We start from the raw sequence: 17,622 nt of genomic DNA on the forward strand, positions 1-17,622 counted from the left end.
GGTCTGACGTGGAAGCCAGTGCCGGAACAGCCCATCCGATCCTGCATCTGCTCACGTCAAGGTCAGGCTGGCTGCACGGTCTGACGTGGAAGCCAGTGCCCAACAACCCATCCGATCCTGCATCTGCTCACGTCAAGGTCAGGCTGGCTGCACGGTCTGACGTGGAAGCCAGTGCCGGAACAGCCCATCCGATCCTGCATCTGCTCATGTCAAGGTCAGGCTGGCTGCAGATGTGACTGCTGGAGAGGGCCTCTCACCCAGACTCAGGCCCTCCCTCTCCAGAGAAAAGTCTGTGTGGTGCGTGGGATAGGTGGAATAATGACCCACCAAAGAGATCCCTGTCATCCCTGGAACTATGAATATGTTAAATTCTGTGACAAAGACCAGTGGAAGCTGTAGATGGAATTAAGGTTGCCAATCAGCTGACCTTCAGCCAGGGAGCTAGCTCATCCTGGATTATCTGGGTGGGCCGCTGTAATCACCAGGGTGCTTGACTGGGGAGGGGGGAAGGAGGCAGAGGGAGATGTGGCTAGGAGGAAAGGCTCAGAGGGATGACACTGCTGGTTCTGACGATGGAGGAAGGGGCTCTCTCTCCTCCCTCCCTCCCTCCCTCCCTCCCTCCCTCCCTCCCTCCCTCCCCCCTCCTCTCTCACACATACACACAGGCACACCTCGCTTTATGGAGCTATACATTATTGCACTTTGCATATGGTGCATTTTTTTTTTACAAATTAAAGGCAAGACCCTCCACCTGCAAAGAGTATGACTCACTGAAAGCTCAGATGATGGTTAACATTTTTTAGCAATAAATTATTTTAAAATTAAGATATGCACATTTTTGAAGCATCAATCATCAGTTTTTTGTTGTGGCACTTTAGTTGTTCATTGATTGCTTTCTCATATGTGCCTTGACCGTGGGGCTACAGCAGACCGAGTAACCCCTTGCTCGAGCCAGCGACCTTGGGTGAAAGCTGGTGAGCTTTGCTCAAACCAGATGAGACCGTGCTCAAACTGGCAACCTCGGGGTCTTTAACCTGGGTCCTCTGCATCCCAGTCTGATGCTCTATCCACTACGCCACCACCTGGTCAGGCAAGGTATGCACATTTTTAAAGAATATTCTTGCACAGTTAATAGACTATAGTATAGTATAAGTAGAACTTTAAAAAAAATAGATGCTTTATTTATTAATTAAAATATTTATTTATTGACTTTAGCTAGAGAGGAAGGGGGAGAGATAGAGAGATAGAGATAGAGAGAGAGAGAGAGAGAGAGAGAGACAGGAGCATTAATCTGCGCCCTGATGGGGATCGAACCAGCAAACTCTGCGCTTCAACTGAGCTATCTGACTAGAGCAACATAACTTTTTTATACACCTTAGGAAACCAAAAAATTCGTGTGGTTCACATTATTGTGATATTTGAGGTATTTGCTTTAGTGCGGTACTGTAGAACCAGACCCACAGTATCTCCAGGGTATGACTGCATGCACACACACATCGATATGTGGGTTGTGTGTACAATTATCAAGAAGAATTCCCACCAACCTGACAGAAGGGCTATCTGGGGTTTGGAAAGGGGTCTAGGGTTGAAGCTAGTGGGAAATGTAACTTTTAACTTTATCATGAATGCTTTAAGAAAAAGGTATCCATGTATTACCTGGCTAAGTAAAACATATATATAATTAAAAATAAATGTTGCTCGTTTGTTGGCCACTTGAAGATGTGACTATGTGCCTCCCCTCCACCCCCACTCCAGTGCCTTCTGGACATACTGGGCGTGTCCCTGACACCCCATCCTGGCCCCGACTCTTCCCCTGGAATGCATTCTTCCTATCTTCACACAAGCAGGTGGCCCAGAGGAGTGGGCACCCCTTCCTTCAGTCCCCACACAGCATCCCAGCCACACCCATCATCTGCACATGCGCATTCCCAGGGATCACCAGAAAGCCACGTGACCATCTGGAACGGGTTTGGGATTCCAGCTCAGCATCCTGACGGGAGATCTCGGGTGAGTGACCCAGTCACCTGGAGTCGTGGTCCCTCAGCTGTGAAGCAGGGATGACAATCGCTATAATAGCGAGTATTTAAGGACTTCTGGGACTAACCTTGATCCCATGACAAATGGGGATGTAACCCACATGCTCCTGGAAATGTCAGACCTATTTGTTAGACCTTAACGAGCCCTGGGTATCACAGAGCACTGGCCTGCTCGTGATATTATTAACCAGTGTCACATTTTAGCCATAACAAAGCCAGTGGATTTGTGTCATTTCTTTCCCGGAGAGGATCTAGTCACCTCTTCCCGACTCTTTGCCTTCAACGGCACCAATGGGTACTTTGTGGCTAAGGAAAGCGAAAGGGGGAAAACTCACATCTTGAGCACCTACTGCATGCCCAGCACAAGTTCAGGCACTCCCACACATCATCTCATTAATCCTTACGACAGCCCTTTGGAGCAGAAGTTGTATTTCAGATGAGACAACTGACAGTCAGCGAAGAAGCCCATTTGCCTTGCTGTGGAATGCAGAGTTCAGACGGAGACCCTGGCTGAGTGTCTCAACTGTACCCCATTCTGTCCCCGACCTGAGGTCCCTGTGACGGGCAGGTGAGCTGAGGACAGCAGTGTGTCCGGTCCACACCAGAGCCCACTGCGGATGGCGCCTTCCTGAAGACTCCCGTGGTAATCAAAGAAAACCAAAGAGCACCTTTTCTGTGGAATGCCAGTCCCTGCGCCTCCACGTGCGTGGAAACCGGAAGGAATGCTCGTGAAACGTGAACCTCAAAACAAATCACTATCATCTGACCCAACAGGACGCTGGCGAGTTGTGACCAACTCGGTTATTTAAGCACGGTGACCAAACAGGGGGCAGCTTCCTAGGAGGTCACCAGCTAGACAGACTCGTGGACACCGACCAGCCTGGGTCGGCTGTTGCACTGGCTGCGTTCCCAAGTGTCCCCTGCCCCAGGGGGCCCGGGGAGAGTGGTGGCTGGGGAAGGAGGTGGACCAAGGGCCTACCTGACTCATTCTTCTCGATGATGTCCACCACCTGCCCCACGCTGAGGCTGATCTCCGAGCTCTCCTGCTTCTGGTAGTCGGCCACCACCACGTACTGCTCCAGGACCATGGGGTCCACCGAGGTCGGGTCGCTCCCTGTGGTTATGAAACACCGTCAGAGGTCACACCTGGCCCCCACCCATGTGCGAAGGATCAGGAGCCGGGAGGGTGGGGCGGGGCGGGAGGACAACGTAAATAGAGAAAGTAGCTGTTGTAGGTTCCGTCTCAGCCATTCATTCTCTCATTCAGTTGCTCACTCAACCCACCAGAACTTACTAAGGACCAGGCACTGTGCTAGGCACTGGAGGTTCGGGTTAAGATAGGGAACTTGCCCTGAAGAAGTGGACTGCTTAGTGGGGAAGTTCATTCATTCGTATCGATCTATCCACCATCCATAAAACCATCTATCTATCCATCCATCATCCACCCAACTACATATCCATTCATCTAACTCATACAGTCACCAACCATTGAACCACCCAGTGCCGTTCATCTGTTAATTCACAAAATCACCAATGATATTTCGGACCCTCTCTTAGGTGCCGCGGTGCTGAAGTGAATGGAACAGACAAGACCCCAGACTCATGGAACCTCATCCGGTTGGGGTGACAGACACATAGCCAAGTATATGTGATCAATAAGTGTGTGTGTGTGTGAGTGTGTGTGTGTATAAAAGTATTTGTTTTTGATAGATGCGCTTCTGAAAACAACCAGGATGCTGGACAAGGAATGAACTAGATGGGATGCTATGTTAAAGGGGTTGGTCAGCAAGACCTCCCAAGGAGGTGACATAAAGCAGAGACCTGAGAGATAAGGAGTCCCGAGGACCTGGGGGGAAGGAACGGCACAGGCAGACACTGTGAGGTGGGAAAGGGCGTGGAGCCTCCCAGGACCTGGTGAGAGGCCAGTGTGGCTGTGGCCCGGAAGTGAGGAGAGGGGTCCTGCGTGAGGTCACACAGGTGGGCATGGGTGAGAGCAGGCGGGGCCTGCAGGGCAAGACAAGAAGTTGGCGGGGTTTTTGCTGGCGTTTGTTTCTTCACCCCTGAAGTAGAATTGCGAGAGGGCGTGAAGAAGGGAATGGCACGTGAAGATTTGCATCTTTAAAAAGATCATGCTGGCGCCTGACCTGTGGTGGCGCAGTGGATAAAAGTGTCAACCTGGAAATGCTGAGGTGGCCGGTTCGAAACCCTGGGCTTGCCTGGTCAAGGCACATATGGGAGTTGATGCTTCCAGCTCCTCCCCCCACTTCTCTCTCTCTGTCTCTCCTCTCTCTCTCTCCCTCTCCTCTCTAAAATGAATAAATAAATAAAAAAGATCATGCTGGCCGCCACATGGAGATGGATTAGATAGAGGTTGGCAGGAAGGAGAGCTGGAGACCAGATGGAGGCCGTAGAGCTGCCAGGCCAGAGCTCTGGGTCAGGGCAGGGGCAAAGGAGAGAGGCACCCCAGGAGAAGCCGCAGGACACGGAAGCCGTCCAGCCCCGGTGAAATATTACGACACATCTGATAGATAAATGAAAAGATGTCACAGAACACGAGGGATGCAGAAGGTTATACGTGTTCAGACACTCCAAAGAGAAGGGGACAGCGCCTTTTAGAGCAGCAGGCTAAATGTGCTGAGAGGGCAGTGTGACATCTGTGGCCACAGGACCCTGGCTTCCTGAAAGTCCCGCTTAAAAATATTCTCTCCTATTATTTCTTCAAACAACAGAAGCATCCAGGACACCCCACACTTGTGTCCCAAACACTCCCAGGGCCGGTGGGGTATGTGAGTGCTGGCTCACATGGAGCCAATTTTGTGTGCCTCTTCCCAAATCTCTTGGGTGGTATCCTGTTGGCTGCTTGAAATTGGCCACGGCGGGAGCATTTACACCATGGAAGTTGGCACATGCTACAAAGCAGGGCTGACCACCGGAGAGCTGGTTGTGAAGTGCTTCCCAGCACACCACGGCCCTCCAGCTCCTGCATCCAGGGGCAGCACAAGGGCCCTTTGTCAGAGCCAGGCGCCACGGACTCCTGATGTGGAAAACCAGAGCGGGGAGCGACAGCCTGGCAGAGGGTCGCCGCTCTCTCTTCTACCAGATGGTGAGAAAGCTCCCATCTCTTGTTCACCTTTGCATTCCCAGGGGGCCTAGAGCCTTCCTGTCAGGCGTACAGTAGGTGCTTAGTCAACGCTGAATGCAAAACCATTCTGTCAGGCCCTGGCCGGCTGGCTCAGCGGTAGAGCGTCGGCCTGGCGTGCGGGGGACCCGGGTTCGATTCCCGGCCAGGGTACATAGGAGAAGTGCCCATTTGCTTCTCCACCCCCCTCCCTCCTTCCTCTCTGTCTCTCTCTTCCCCTCCCGCAGCCAAGGCTCCATTGGAGCAAAGATGGCCTGGGCGCTGGGGATGGCTCCTTGGCCTCTGCCCCAGGCGCTAGAGTGGCTCTGGTCGTGGCAGAGCGACACCCCGAAGGGGCAGAGCATCACCCCCTGGTGGGCAGAGCGTGGCCCCTGGTGGGCGTGCCGGGTGGATCCCGGTCGGGCGCATGCAGGAGTCTGTCTGACTGTCTCTCCCCGTTTCCAGCTTCAGAAAATACAAAAAAAACAAAAAACAAAAAACAAAAAACCCAAAACCATTCTGTCTTTGTTTGCTCAGCACTCAGCACAGACACTCAGTGGACATTTCTGGAATGCATGAACAAAGAATGAACGGAAACTTCCGAAAACTCCCTGCACCGACTCGCCTAACCAGGCTGCCAAGGGGATTTGGGATAACTACAAGCAGTGACAGAATCGGGGAATCGTAGGGTTTGTGGAGAATAAGACAGGATACCAGGAAATGAGGAGGGCACGGAGCAGGGCTCACTCTGGCTGGTGTGAGCCGATCTGGTACCAGCACATGGCTCAGCGACTGCCTCCAAGACTCAGAGTCTTACATTATCTCCTTCCTGTTCTGTGACAGTCGCTTCCAGACTATTCCATGCCATCAAGTAGTTCAAAGATAGTACACAGGGTTGCTTTTTCTGCACCAGTTCTTCCAGAGCAGGTGGCCTTCATTTCACCCACAGCATTCAACTCATCAAAACTAGGAATATCGCCTGACCAGGTGGTGGCGCAGTGGATAGAGCGCCGGGCTGGGATGCGGAAGGACCCAGGTTCGAGACCCCGAGGTCGCCAGCTTGAGCGCGGGCTCATCTGGCTTGAGCAAAGAGCTCACCAGCTTGGACCCAAGGTCGCTGGCTCCAGCAGGGGGTTACTCGGTCTGCTGAAGGCCCACAGTCAAGGCACATGTGAGAAAGCAATCAATGAACAACTAAGAAGTCGCAACGCGCAACAAGAAACTGATGATTGATGCTTCTCATCTCTCTCTGTTCCTGTCTGTCTGTCCCTGTCTATCTCTGCCTCTGTAAAAACAAAAACAAAAAACAAAACAAAAACAAAAAAAACCTAAAAAACAAAAACAAAAACTAGGAATACCAGGATTTGAAATACCAGATTTTCAAACTAGGCTTCCGGCTGTTTAGGTGTTAGGTGGGGGCACCTGCTGGTGGACTGTGATATTGCAGCCAAGCTCTATAATCCACAGTAAGAGCAATACCTAGAAGTGGATGCCGGGTGCTAAATTCTAGGGGCTGCAAGTGTGAGAGCCAAGTATTCTTAGGTCAGGATTGCCGTCCTTGTGGTCCAGCAGGAAATAAGAGAAGGAGAAGGCCAGCCAAATGTTGAGATTCCACAGTGGAAGGGTGATTCGATCATCGAAGAGGTGCTTGCTGTAAAATGTTCTCAAGAGGCAAGTGCCTGATCTACCACAGAATTTTCTAGTTGGGCAAGCTTTGATTCAAGATGGCATGTCTTGAAATTTAAAAAGAACTGTCATTGTATCCCTCAAAAAGCCATCTGCTGAAGCCCTAACCATCCTGTGATGGGATGAGGAGGTGGGGCCTCTAGGAGGGAATTAGGTAGATGAGGTCATGGGGACGAAACCTTCGCGCTGGGTTTGTGCCCCGGTGAGAAGAGACACCAGGGAGCTCGCTGTCCGTCTCTGCCAGGTGAACATACAGTGAGAAGGACACAGGAACAAGCCAAGAATAGGTCGCTCTCCAACCGTGCCGCCACAACTGTGAGAAAATAACCTCTGCTGTCCAAGCTTCTCCGTCTGTAGTATTTCGTTATGGCGACCTCCGCAGACCAATACAATGAGTTATAGTAAAGTAGGGTTTTCTTTCCAGAAATTCACTATCCTGCCAGTCTTGCTCAAAGAGTCAGTAAAGGAGAGAATGCTTCAGTATGGAAAGGGTAAAAAAAAAAATCAGGAAGAAAGATGCTCCTTGAATAATCACGACCTGTTACATTTTGCTGGATTTTTTTTTTTTTTTTTTTTTTTTTCCCCTGCAGGATGAGCCGACTTTGAGACCACATTGGTCAAAGTCTGCCAGGAGCCAGCCAGCCAGTCATGACTGGAGATTCTGGAGATTGAGAAGCCTTCTCCAACTTGGAATTCTGGCACTGAGATCTCAGGGCTTGGCCGTCAACCTGAAATCCCTTTCAAATCCAATCAAGAAGGCTGGTTCTCACACAACGCAAGTGTTCAAAGGTCAGGTGAAAAGGCTAATCCCAGCACGGGCTCTTCGTCTGAATGAGGAGAGATGCTATTTTCCACCCAGCTGAGCTATGAATAAGGCCTTCTCCCATCATTGCAGGTGCATGATGTAACAGTGGTTGCCACAAATTAGAGCCTCTTCTCCCTTTTCCAGACCGATTGCCTCATCCAGCCTGTCTGACAGGACACTTTTGTTTGCACAAACCAGAGCTGTCTCCCTCCCCTCTGTCTCGCACCCATCCCCTCCGGGAATGACCCCGCACATTCATCAAAGCCGGAAACTCGGTGACCAGCCCAAGAGTGGCCCGCTCTGTTCTTTTCTAAGAAACGTATCATTATCCTCAGGGCTCAGGGACTATTTCCAGCTGGAGCAGGATGCCATGGCTCCGGCCAGTACCCATTAAGCCAGAAAGTGCTCGGGAGGGGGCCAGAGTTCACCCCAGAGCCACACCTCGAGGCCAAGAGAAGTGCTCCTCTCCATCCTTCATTGCAAGAATGGCACCGGGGGCCTGACCTGTGGTGGCGCAGTGGATAAAGCGTCGACCTGGAAATGCTGAGGTCACCAGTTCGAAACCCTGGGCTTGCCTGGTCAAGGCACATATGGGAGTTGATGCTTCCAGCTCCTCCCCCCTTCTCTCTCTCTGTCTCTCTCTCCTCTCTCTCCCTCTCGGTCCCTCTCTCTCCTCTCTAAAAATGAATTAAAAAAAAAAAAAAAAAAGAATGGCACCGGGTGGGCACGGTTCTAAGTGCTTTATACCGACTATTATAAATTCTATAGGAATCCCCCCTTTTATAGATGAGGAAACAGGCCCATGAGAGGAGGCATCCATTTCTTTTTTTTTTTAACTTCTGGGACCTCTGCTGGGCCCCCCCTTCTCCATCTGTATCAACCCCCTCAAACTTCTTGGAGTCCTGAATAAATACAACAACTCGGACTTCTGGAGGCTCTGAAGACCACACAGGCTGCAGCTGTGGCGCGTGCTAGGGGCTTTGAAGATGTGGGAATGACCTGGGTGGCAGGTGGGGGGAAAAAATCAGTACTGACCAATCCTAGACCTGTGTGTACCCAAACCCCACCCACTCATTCCACTACTGCTCTTGCTAGAAGGGCCTGCTGCGTGGGGGAGGGGGAGCGCTGACTCTGGGAGAGCACTGAGCGGCCTGAGAGAGCAGCGGTCACCGCCCCCGCCCCGCCATGATCAGCGGTGGCTGGGGGACGCACAGAGGTGGGCGTGGGGCTGAGGGTGGCGGATGGATCTCGCCCAGACCTAGCGACACTTCCGCCTTCTGCCCGCACACTGTCCCCTCAGCCCCGAATGCTCCCTGCTGTAGGGAAAGGTCCACTCCTTCTTCATGACCCGGAGTCCCTCCTTTTTGACTCCTTCCAGACACCTGAGAAGAACGCGCTTAGCTCTGAGTGACCACGTCCCTTTGTCTGAGGCAGAAGAGAGGCACCTAACACCCTACAGCACGTCAGAGAGCTGTCGCCCTGCTCCTCCGGGCTGTGCTGCGGCAGACCCCAGGTCTCACCCACCTCGTAACTTTTTGGTATAAGATGAAACGACCTCCAATCATTGTTTTTGGGAAACAGGGTGGGATATCAAGCAATCCATCAAGCAATCAAGTAAACAAGTATCCAAGTATCCATCCATCCATCCATCCATCCGTCAGTCCACCCATCCATCCCTCCCTCCCTCCATCTACCCACCCATCCACGTGGCTGCAATCCCACTGCGGAGCCTGGGCCTGGTACACAAACCATAGGTGCTCAGCAGGGGGACGCTGAACACTGAATGCACAGGAGAAAAAGGAGAATATTCTCACCAGATTTCTTCTTCCCAACATGCTCCCTGTACAGGAGAGAATGGGGGTGAGAAAGAGTAATAAGCCAGAGCCTGTTGTGTGCTGGTACCAGCCAGTCTATAAGGAGGCTGACATTCTCCATCTCACAACATCTCTGGTCAACGAATAAAATTAAAGCCAAACCCTGGGGACCCAGTTTCCTTAAAAAACAGATGAATAAATAAGTAAATAAATCCCTCTTAAGTTTCTCCCTTTCCCTGATAAGTGCTCTAGCGCCCTGGGGAGGAGCCCATGGGGGAAGGGGCACCAGGTCTTAGTTCTGCCATTACAGCACCCCCATAACCATACAGCATGGGTGGGCAGGGGTCCTGCTCTCATTCCACAAACCAAGTGACTGAGGCAGAAACGGAGGGAATGACCCATCTGCCTAGGTGTGAGGGGCAGGGGCACACTCAGCTGCCTCCGTCATCTGTAAAACTCGGCGCTGTTACCCACCTACAGTGACAGCGAAGGATACAGGAAGTGAGGCCCAGTGCAGGCTCCCTCCATGGAATCCAGTTTAATTTTTCCTTTGCTTTCCCTTCGGACTGGCTGGGCACGCGCGGGGGAGGTCCACAAACAAACTTACTCTTTGGGGGGATTCAGGTCCTCGGGTCTTGTCTCAAAGAACTGCAGCACCTCATCACACTGGGAGATGTAGGGGGGCAGCTGGATCAGGGCCTGGGAAAGAGACGCGAGTGAGTCCAAAAAGGAGGGGGAGGTCAGGGACGCCAGAAGCCAGGGGCGGGGCTTGTTCAAACACAGACTGCTTGGGCCCCCCCCCCCCCTGATTTTCTCAGTCAAGCCTGGGGTGGTGGCCTGAGAAGGTGCATTTCCAGCGGTCCCTGGTGATGCTGCTACTGCTGCTGGTTTAGGGAGCACACGCACACACACACAGTGGATGTACATATATGCACATATTTATTACAGGCATATCTGCACAAATAATACGCACATATTTAGACAAAACAATAAACTGTGAACTTCACGCCTTGTCATTCTTCTTCTACCACACCACCTAGACCGGATGCTGGTGTCTCCTGTTTGGATCAGCCATTTTCAACCTTTTTCATCTCATGGCACACATAAGCTAATCACTAACATTCTGCGGCACACCAACGGATCTATTTTTTGCTCTTCTGACAAAATTGGTATACATTTGATTCATTCACACCGGACAGCTATTGTTGTGTTGGCTGTTGTCATTTTAATTTTTTTTATTTTTATTTATTTTATTTTATTTTTTTTCTGAAGCTGGAAACGGGAAAGACAGTCAGACAGACGCCCGCATGCGCCCGACCGGGATCTACCCGGCATGCCCACCAGGGGACGATGCTCTGCCCACCAGGGGGCGATGCTCTGCCCCTCCGGGGCGTCGCTCTGTCACGACCAGAGCCACTCTAGCGCCTGGGGCAGAGGCCAAGGAGCCATCCCCAGCGCCCGGGCCATCTTTGCTCCAATGGAGCTTTGCTGCGGGAGGGGAAGAGAGAGACAGAGAGGAAGGAGAGGGGGAGGGGTGGAGAGGCAGATGGGCGCCTCTCCTGTGTGCCCTGGCCGGGAATCGAACCTGGAACTTCTGCACGCCAGGCCGACGCTCTACCACTGAGCCAACCAGCCAGGGCCAGCTGTTGTCATTTTTAAAAAATTTGACAATCTCAGGGAAAAGAGGTCAGTGCCCCTGACTGAATAGTCAGGGATTGCATGTTGCGACAATTCCTGCAGCACACCCACTGAAAATCGCTGGTGCAGATGTATCACGCTTTGTTCAGCTCGCCGTCTGCTGGGGAACGTTGAGGTCGCCGGTGTCTCTGTCCTGACTCGTGGATCTGAAGTGCTAATGTGTAGGGACTGTTTGATGAGGTAGGCAGAGGTTACAAGTTCCCAGGTGAATGAGGCCGGCACATCCAGGACCGCCCCTGCCCAAGTTGTGCCATTCTGCCAGCTCGGCTCACCAGTTAAAGGAGCCTCCACCATCTCTGCCATACGAGGATCAGCAAGGGGTTGGGGAACACTAAGTGGGACCAGGCATTTGCTGTGCTGGCTTAGCCACCAACAGGCATCCACTCAGTGATCCAGTGGACATTTTTTTTTTTTTTGTATTTTTCTGAAGCTGGAAACGGGGAGAGACAGTCAGACAGACTCCCACATGTGCCCGACCGGGATCCACCCGGCTCGCCCACCAGGGGGCGATGCTCTGCCCATCTGGGGCGTTGCTCTGTCGCGACCAGAGCCACTCTAGCGCCTGGGGCAGAGGCCAAGGAGCCATCCCCAGCGCCCGGGCCACCTTTGCTCCAATGGAGCCTCGCTGCGGGAGGGGAAGAGAGAGACAGAGAGGAAGGAGAGGGGGAGGGGTGGAGAAGCAGATGGGCGCTTCTCCTATGTGCCCTGGCCGGGAATCGAACCCAGGACTTCTGCACGCCAGGCCGACGCTCTACCACTGAGCCAACCGGCCAGGGCCAGTGGACATTTTCTATGTGCCCCACACTGCACTGGTTTCTGTGCCAAACTGGAGAGAAGTACAGGGTGCACACGATCGTGAAAGGGTGTGAAACGAAGACAGGGCTCCATAAGGAAGAAACAGCTCAGTTACTTAAGCCTCTCTGCATTCACCTGGAACGCTCAGGTCACTGGTTCAAAACCCCAGGCTTGCCTGGTCAAGGAGCATATGAGAGTTGATGCTTCCTGCCCCCCACCTCTAAAATGAATAAATAAAATAAAATAAATGTTTAAAAGAGAAAAAACGCCCCTCTGGCCCAGGTCCCGAGGACGTAGATCCGAGTGCCGCAGAGCTGGCTCACGCACGCACGTTACCGCAAACTTCTCTGCGGGGACAGTGCCTGTGCATGTGCGGGAATTTAAGTAGCCCAGGCAGGCAACCCTGCCAGCCGTGTCACCCACTGGCGGATGCCCGGGAGTGAGGCGGGACCCTGCTCTCTCCGCAGAAGGCCTCAGTTCCCTGGTGCCTCTCACGTGCCTTCCTGTCACGCTCAGTGTGAGCCTGGGGTGGAAAAGGCATGCCTGGTGTCTTCTACATAAATGAACCTATAAAAGCCCCCCTCCCCTCCTGCAAAGTGATGCATCAACCCTGCTGCTGGGCCATGGTGGACTAACGGTGAGATGGATGGGGTATCCAGCCTGGCACCTTTGACAGGGTTTCAGGGGCATTTTGGCCCTACATAATTTTTTTTTTCAGTTAAAAAAAAAGTTTAGCCCTGGCCGGTTGGCTCAGCGGTAGAGTGTCGGCCTGGTGTGCAGGGGACCCGGGTTCGATTCCCGGCCAGGGCACATAGGAGAAGCGCCCATCTGCTTCTCCACCCCCCCTTCCTCTCTGTCTCTCTCTTCCCCTCCTGCAGCCAAGGCTCCATTGGAGCAAAGATGGCCCGGGTGCTGGGGATGGCTCCTTGGCCTCTGCCCCAGGTGCTAGAGTGGCTCTGGTAGCGGCAGAGCGATGCCCCGGAGGGGCAGAGCATTGCCCCCTGGTGGGCAGAGCATCGCCCCCTGGTGGGCATGCCAAGTGGATCCCGGTCGGGCACATGCGGGAGTCTGACTGTCTCTCCCCGTTTCCAGCTTCAGAAAAATACAAAAAAAAAAAAAAAGTTTAATGATGGTAAATACACATAACCTAAAATTTCCCCATCTTACCCACTAAGGGCACAGCTCAGTGGCATGAAGGGCCGTCACACTGTTGTGCGGCTGCCGCCACCGTCATCCACAAGCCCCCTTTCATCTTCCCGCGGAGACTCTGCCCTTTGTGAAACAGCTCTCCATACCCCTCCCCCTGCCCCTGCCCCCCACCACCTGCTCTGTGTAAATCTGACTACTCTAGGACCGTCGGATAAATGGAATCGTCCAGAATTGGTCCTTTGGGGACCAACTTATTTCACTCAGTGTAATGTCCTCAAAGTTCATCCACGCTGTGTAGCATATAAAATTCCCTCCCTTTTCCAGGCGAAGTCATATTCCATTGTATCAATTTTTAGATTGCTGACCCCAGATGACCTTTGAGTTAGGCTCTGAGTTTAAGCCCACTTCCACCCTCCCCCCCTCAACTGTGACCTGCCCCAGCCCTCCAGCAGGAAAACCTGTGAGGTGGAGGGACATGTGTAATACGGTGCCTCTCCTGGTCACTGTCCAAGCTAGCCTTCTGGGCGGAAGGATGCTGAACTGGTACGTCTGACTTGCTGACATTTTAATTAACCTTGGAGTAACTCCTGTTCTGTAACAAATCCCCAGGGACCAGGATTTTCCAGGCCAGAGCCCAAGAGGGAGAGAGCGGGCGCTTCCTGCCTCCCATTTCTGCCCCCCCCTTCCTGGTTCCGGGCGGCAAGTATTCCTTCTCCTGCCCAGTCCGGGCCCCCTGGGGGCGTCCTTTCTCTGAAATCCTGCAGCTCTTGCAGTCGGCACCACATAATGAAGTGGCTGATTGCATGCTGGACTGCGGTGCGTCCTGGCTGCTTCGTGTGCAGAAATCTCGCGGCTCCCCCCCCTGGGGCGGCAGTAACAACATCCCTTCTGTCGGCTCAGCACTCGGTGGCCCCTGAAATGCGGTCGTCTGTGCTGCTTCTGTGCTCCTGGCACGGCTGGCCCATTTTAGAGACGGGGAGAGGGAGGCTCTGGGGAAGTATCCGGGACTTCTACCCCCAATCCACAGAGGGCAGGAGTATGGGACCGCTCCTCCGGCGCCCTCCCTGCGTGTCCAGACGGTGCTGGGGAGACCCTGGATACCGGGTCGAAAGAATTCACGGGATAAGTGACATAAGGAAGAGGCCCAGACGTGGCCCATTGGGGGCGAGCTGGGTGGGCCCTGAGGCGGCCATGGTCTCTGCGCAGAGGAGGCCTCCCAGGGTGCTCTTGCTGAAATGGGCAGAGGCCCTGAATGGACCATGGGACAATGAGGCCCACAGAAACCTCCCGACCGTGCCAAGCTCTCTCTTGGTTTTGAGCAATTCCTAGGAAGTGAAAGCCAAACCGAACCCCCACACCATAAAGCCAGGCCAAGTTACCAGCACAAGGCGGCACGGGACGCTTTGATGTTTGCCCTTTCGTTCAGGAAGCACAGGCTACCCACAGAAACACGACCCGGGGCAGGGAAATAACCCGGCTTCTGAAATATTCCAGAGTAACCGTCTCGCGTTTGGGCCATCGTGTCGAACAATCGCAGCTCTAGGAAAACTCGGCCCTGTCCTGGACGGAATCCTGGCCCCGCGGGCCGACGCGGCTGCTCGGTGCAGGAATAAGAGGAGGGCAGGTCCCACTTGCTGAGGGGAATCCTAAAAGGTCACACAGATCCAGTTCCTGATTCTGGCCCTGGCCATTCCGGTCACCTCTCTGACCCTCAGCCCGCCCCTCTGTAGAACAAACATAGCCCACACCCAGCCCGGAGGGTTGTGCTGCAGAGTAAGCGAGGAAGCGGCTGCCATGATTCCAGCGCGTGCTAGCCTGTTCCATAACAGCAAGTTAACCCTCTGGCTCCCTGTACGGTAAGCAAGCACAACAGTGTGGCGATTCCCAGAGTCAGCTTATGACCACCTGAAATAACAGGGCCCAGGCTACCGGGAGAGCGTGGCGGCTTCTCCGGGCTCTTCCCCTCTGGTTTAACTTCCAAAAGGATGCCCCAGCAACCTGACACTTCTCTCTCTGTATATTTTAAAAACTGTATTCTATTGGGGTGAGAACACTTAACGTGAGATCGACCCTCTTAACAAACTTTCAGGCACACAGGACAGCGTTGGTGGCTGGTGGCCAGAGATCCCAGAGCTTCCTCCTCTTGCTCAGGGACTCCCCGTTGTCCTCTCCCCCGTGACCCCCGGCACCCACCTCTCCACTCTTTCCTTCTCTGACTCTGACTCTTTCAGACCCCTTACACAAGCGGAATCATACGGTGTCTGCTTTTCTGAGACTGGCTTACCTCGCTTAGCATAACATCCTCAAGGTCCCTCCCTGGTGTCACATACGGCAGAATTTCCTCCTTTGTAAAGGCTGGACGGTATTTGGGTGTGTGTCTGTACCACACTTAGGTCGTGTCCCGTCTTTTAGTGAGCAGAGCTGCAGTGACCTTGGGTAGCGCACACGCCGAGGGTCAGGGGGGTCAAGCCGGGGTTCGATCTGCCTGACCTTTTCAACGCATAGCAAACACAGTTTCTCGTCCAGATCCTGATTTCAATTCTTTTGAATAAATACCCAGAAGTGGGATTGCTGGGTTGTATGACAGTTCTATTTTGTAACAAGTGTCCCAATGCACATGGGGTCTCTTTCTGGCTTCTCCATTCTGTTCCATTGGTTTATTACCAATCCTTGTGCCAACACCATACTCCGTCAGTCACTGTAACTTTATAATAGATCGGGTAGAGCAGAGAATTTCTTCCACTGTGCTGTACACCTGGTAGCTGGCTTTGGGGATATCTCCAGCCCTCACGTCTTTATCTTTGAGAGACCACCAACTTTCTATGTACCTGTTTGCATTCCCACCAACAGTGTGTGGGGGTTCCAATTTCTCCAGAGCCTCACCAACAATTTTTTTTTCCCTTTGTATTTTCTGAAGTTGGAAACCGGGAGGCAGTCAGACAGACTCCCGCATGCGCCTGACCGGGATCCACCCGGCATGCCCACCAGGGGGCGACGCTCTGCCCATCTGGGGCGTCGCTCCGCTGCATCCAGAACCATTCTAGCACCTGAGGCAGAGGCCACAGAGCCATCCTCAGCGCCCGGGCCAGCTTTGCTCCAATGGAGCCCTGGCTGCAGGAGGGGAAGAGAGAGACAGAGAGGAAGGAGAGGGGGAGGGGTGGAGAAGCAGATGGGCGCTTCTCCTGTGTGCCCTGGCCGGGAATCGACCCGGGACTCCTGCACACCAGGCTGATGCTCTACCACTGAGCCAACTGGCCAGGGCCACCTTTTTTTTTTTTTTTAATAGCCATCCTAACAGGTGTGGGGTTATATCTCGTGTTTCTGATTGACATTTTCCTGGTGATCACTCATGCTGAACACTTTCATGTTCTGGTATATGTACCTGTTGGCCATATGTATATCTTATTAGGAAAAATGTCTATTTAGTCTTTAGCCCAGTTTTTCATGGAGTTATTAGTGATTTTGCTACTGAGATGCAAGAGGACCTCCTTACATATTTTAGAGATGAAGCCCTTCGCAGAGATGCGGCCTTGCAAAGAATCTCTCCTGGTCACAGGCCGCCTTCTCACCCTGCTGACTGCTTCCTTTGCTGTGCAGAGCTTTTCAGTTTGATGTAGTCGCACTTGTTTAATTTTCGCTGTCTGTACTCTTGATATCACACCCACAAAATCACTGCCAAGAGCCCAGACATAAATCCACCCAGCGGATGGCCAATGGATCTGTAACAAAGGTGCCAAGAATACACAATGGGGAAAGGATAGGTCTCTTCCACAAAGGGTGCGGGGAAAACCGGACAGCCCCTTGCAGAAGAACACAATCGGACCCTTGTTTTACACTATGCGCAAAAATCAGCTGCAAGTGGATGAGAGACTCCAACAGAAGACCTCACGCTGTCAAATTCCCAGAAGAAAACACTTCTCTAACTCGCTTCCCGAGAGCAGGGCCGGGTTCTGCAGACCCTCAGTAATAGCAGGTAAATAGATTTTAAAACATTTTTGGTGCTGTTGTTTCATTTTTATTTATCTTTACTTTTATGGTTCATGGTACCAGTTTTATCTTACGGACCTAACGTAAAATTTCCTCTAAAATATCTATGTTTTAAAAAGACATTTAGAAAGTGAGGGTATGTGAAGAACAATATTAACAATAATACGGACGGAAGTATATGGGAAGAATCTTGCCGGGAGGTCTCAAGTGTCTATAATATAAACACTGTCATACTGTCTATACTTGACTTTTAAAATACGGTGGCATGGGCATACACATTTACCAATGCGTGTGTGTTAGAGTTAAGCCACACCCTAGTGCTGACGAGTTAATAGCTGAGGTCCCCTCATTGGGAATGGAGACTTTAGCAAGTAAAAGACTCTCATCACAAGCCCTCACTCAGAAAAGTCTCCGTCAGAGCCTCGGTTATCCTTACCTCTGACCACCACCACGGGCTTTATTCACCAACCTTTAGAAATGGCCGTCTTTACTGGTTAAACGAGTGGTGTTCTAGAAATAGTCTTAGACACTCTG

At 52.4% G+C, this 17,622-nt stretch overlaps 1 protein-coding gene across 2 annotated transcripts in view; it reads right to left on the reverse strand.

The window, feature by feature from the left end:
- The window catches only part of SH3PXD2B (SH3 and PX domains 2B), a 92,494-nt gene that overhangs the window by 20,627 nt on the left and 54,245 nt on the right, over positions 1-17,622 (reverse strand). The window contains exons 1-4 of one of the 2 annotated variants that reach the window (XM_066273288.1): positions 15,386-15,500; positions 10,067-10,158; positions 9,460-9,485; positions 3,016-3,150 (exon numbers count right to left, since the gene is read on the reverse strand). In XM_066273288.1, coding sequence (XP_066129385.1) covers positions 3,016-3,150; positions 9,460-9,485; positions 10,067-10,158; positions 15,386-15,397 — 265 coding nt within the window. In that variant the 5' untranslated portion in view covers positions 15,398-15,500. Of the gene's footprint in view, positions 1-3,015; positions 3,151-9,459; positions 9,486-10,066; positions 10,159-15,385; positions 15,501-17,622 lie in introns of those variants that run through there. The other variant, XM_066273286.1, reaches the window with a different exon arrangement.

Source organism: Saccopteryx bilineata, chromosome 4 (assembly GCF_036850765.1).
Source record: "Saccopteryx bilineata isolate mSacBil1 chromosome 4, mSacBil1_pri_phased_curated, whole genome shotgun sequence".
NCBI classification, from domain to species: domain Eukaryota; kingdom Metazoa; phylum Chordata; class Mammalia; order Chiroptera; family Emballonuridae; genus Saccopteryx; species Saccopteryx bilineata.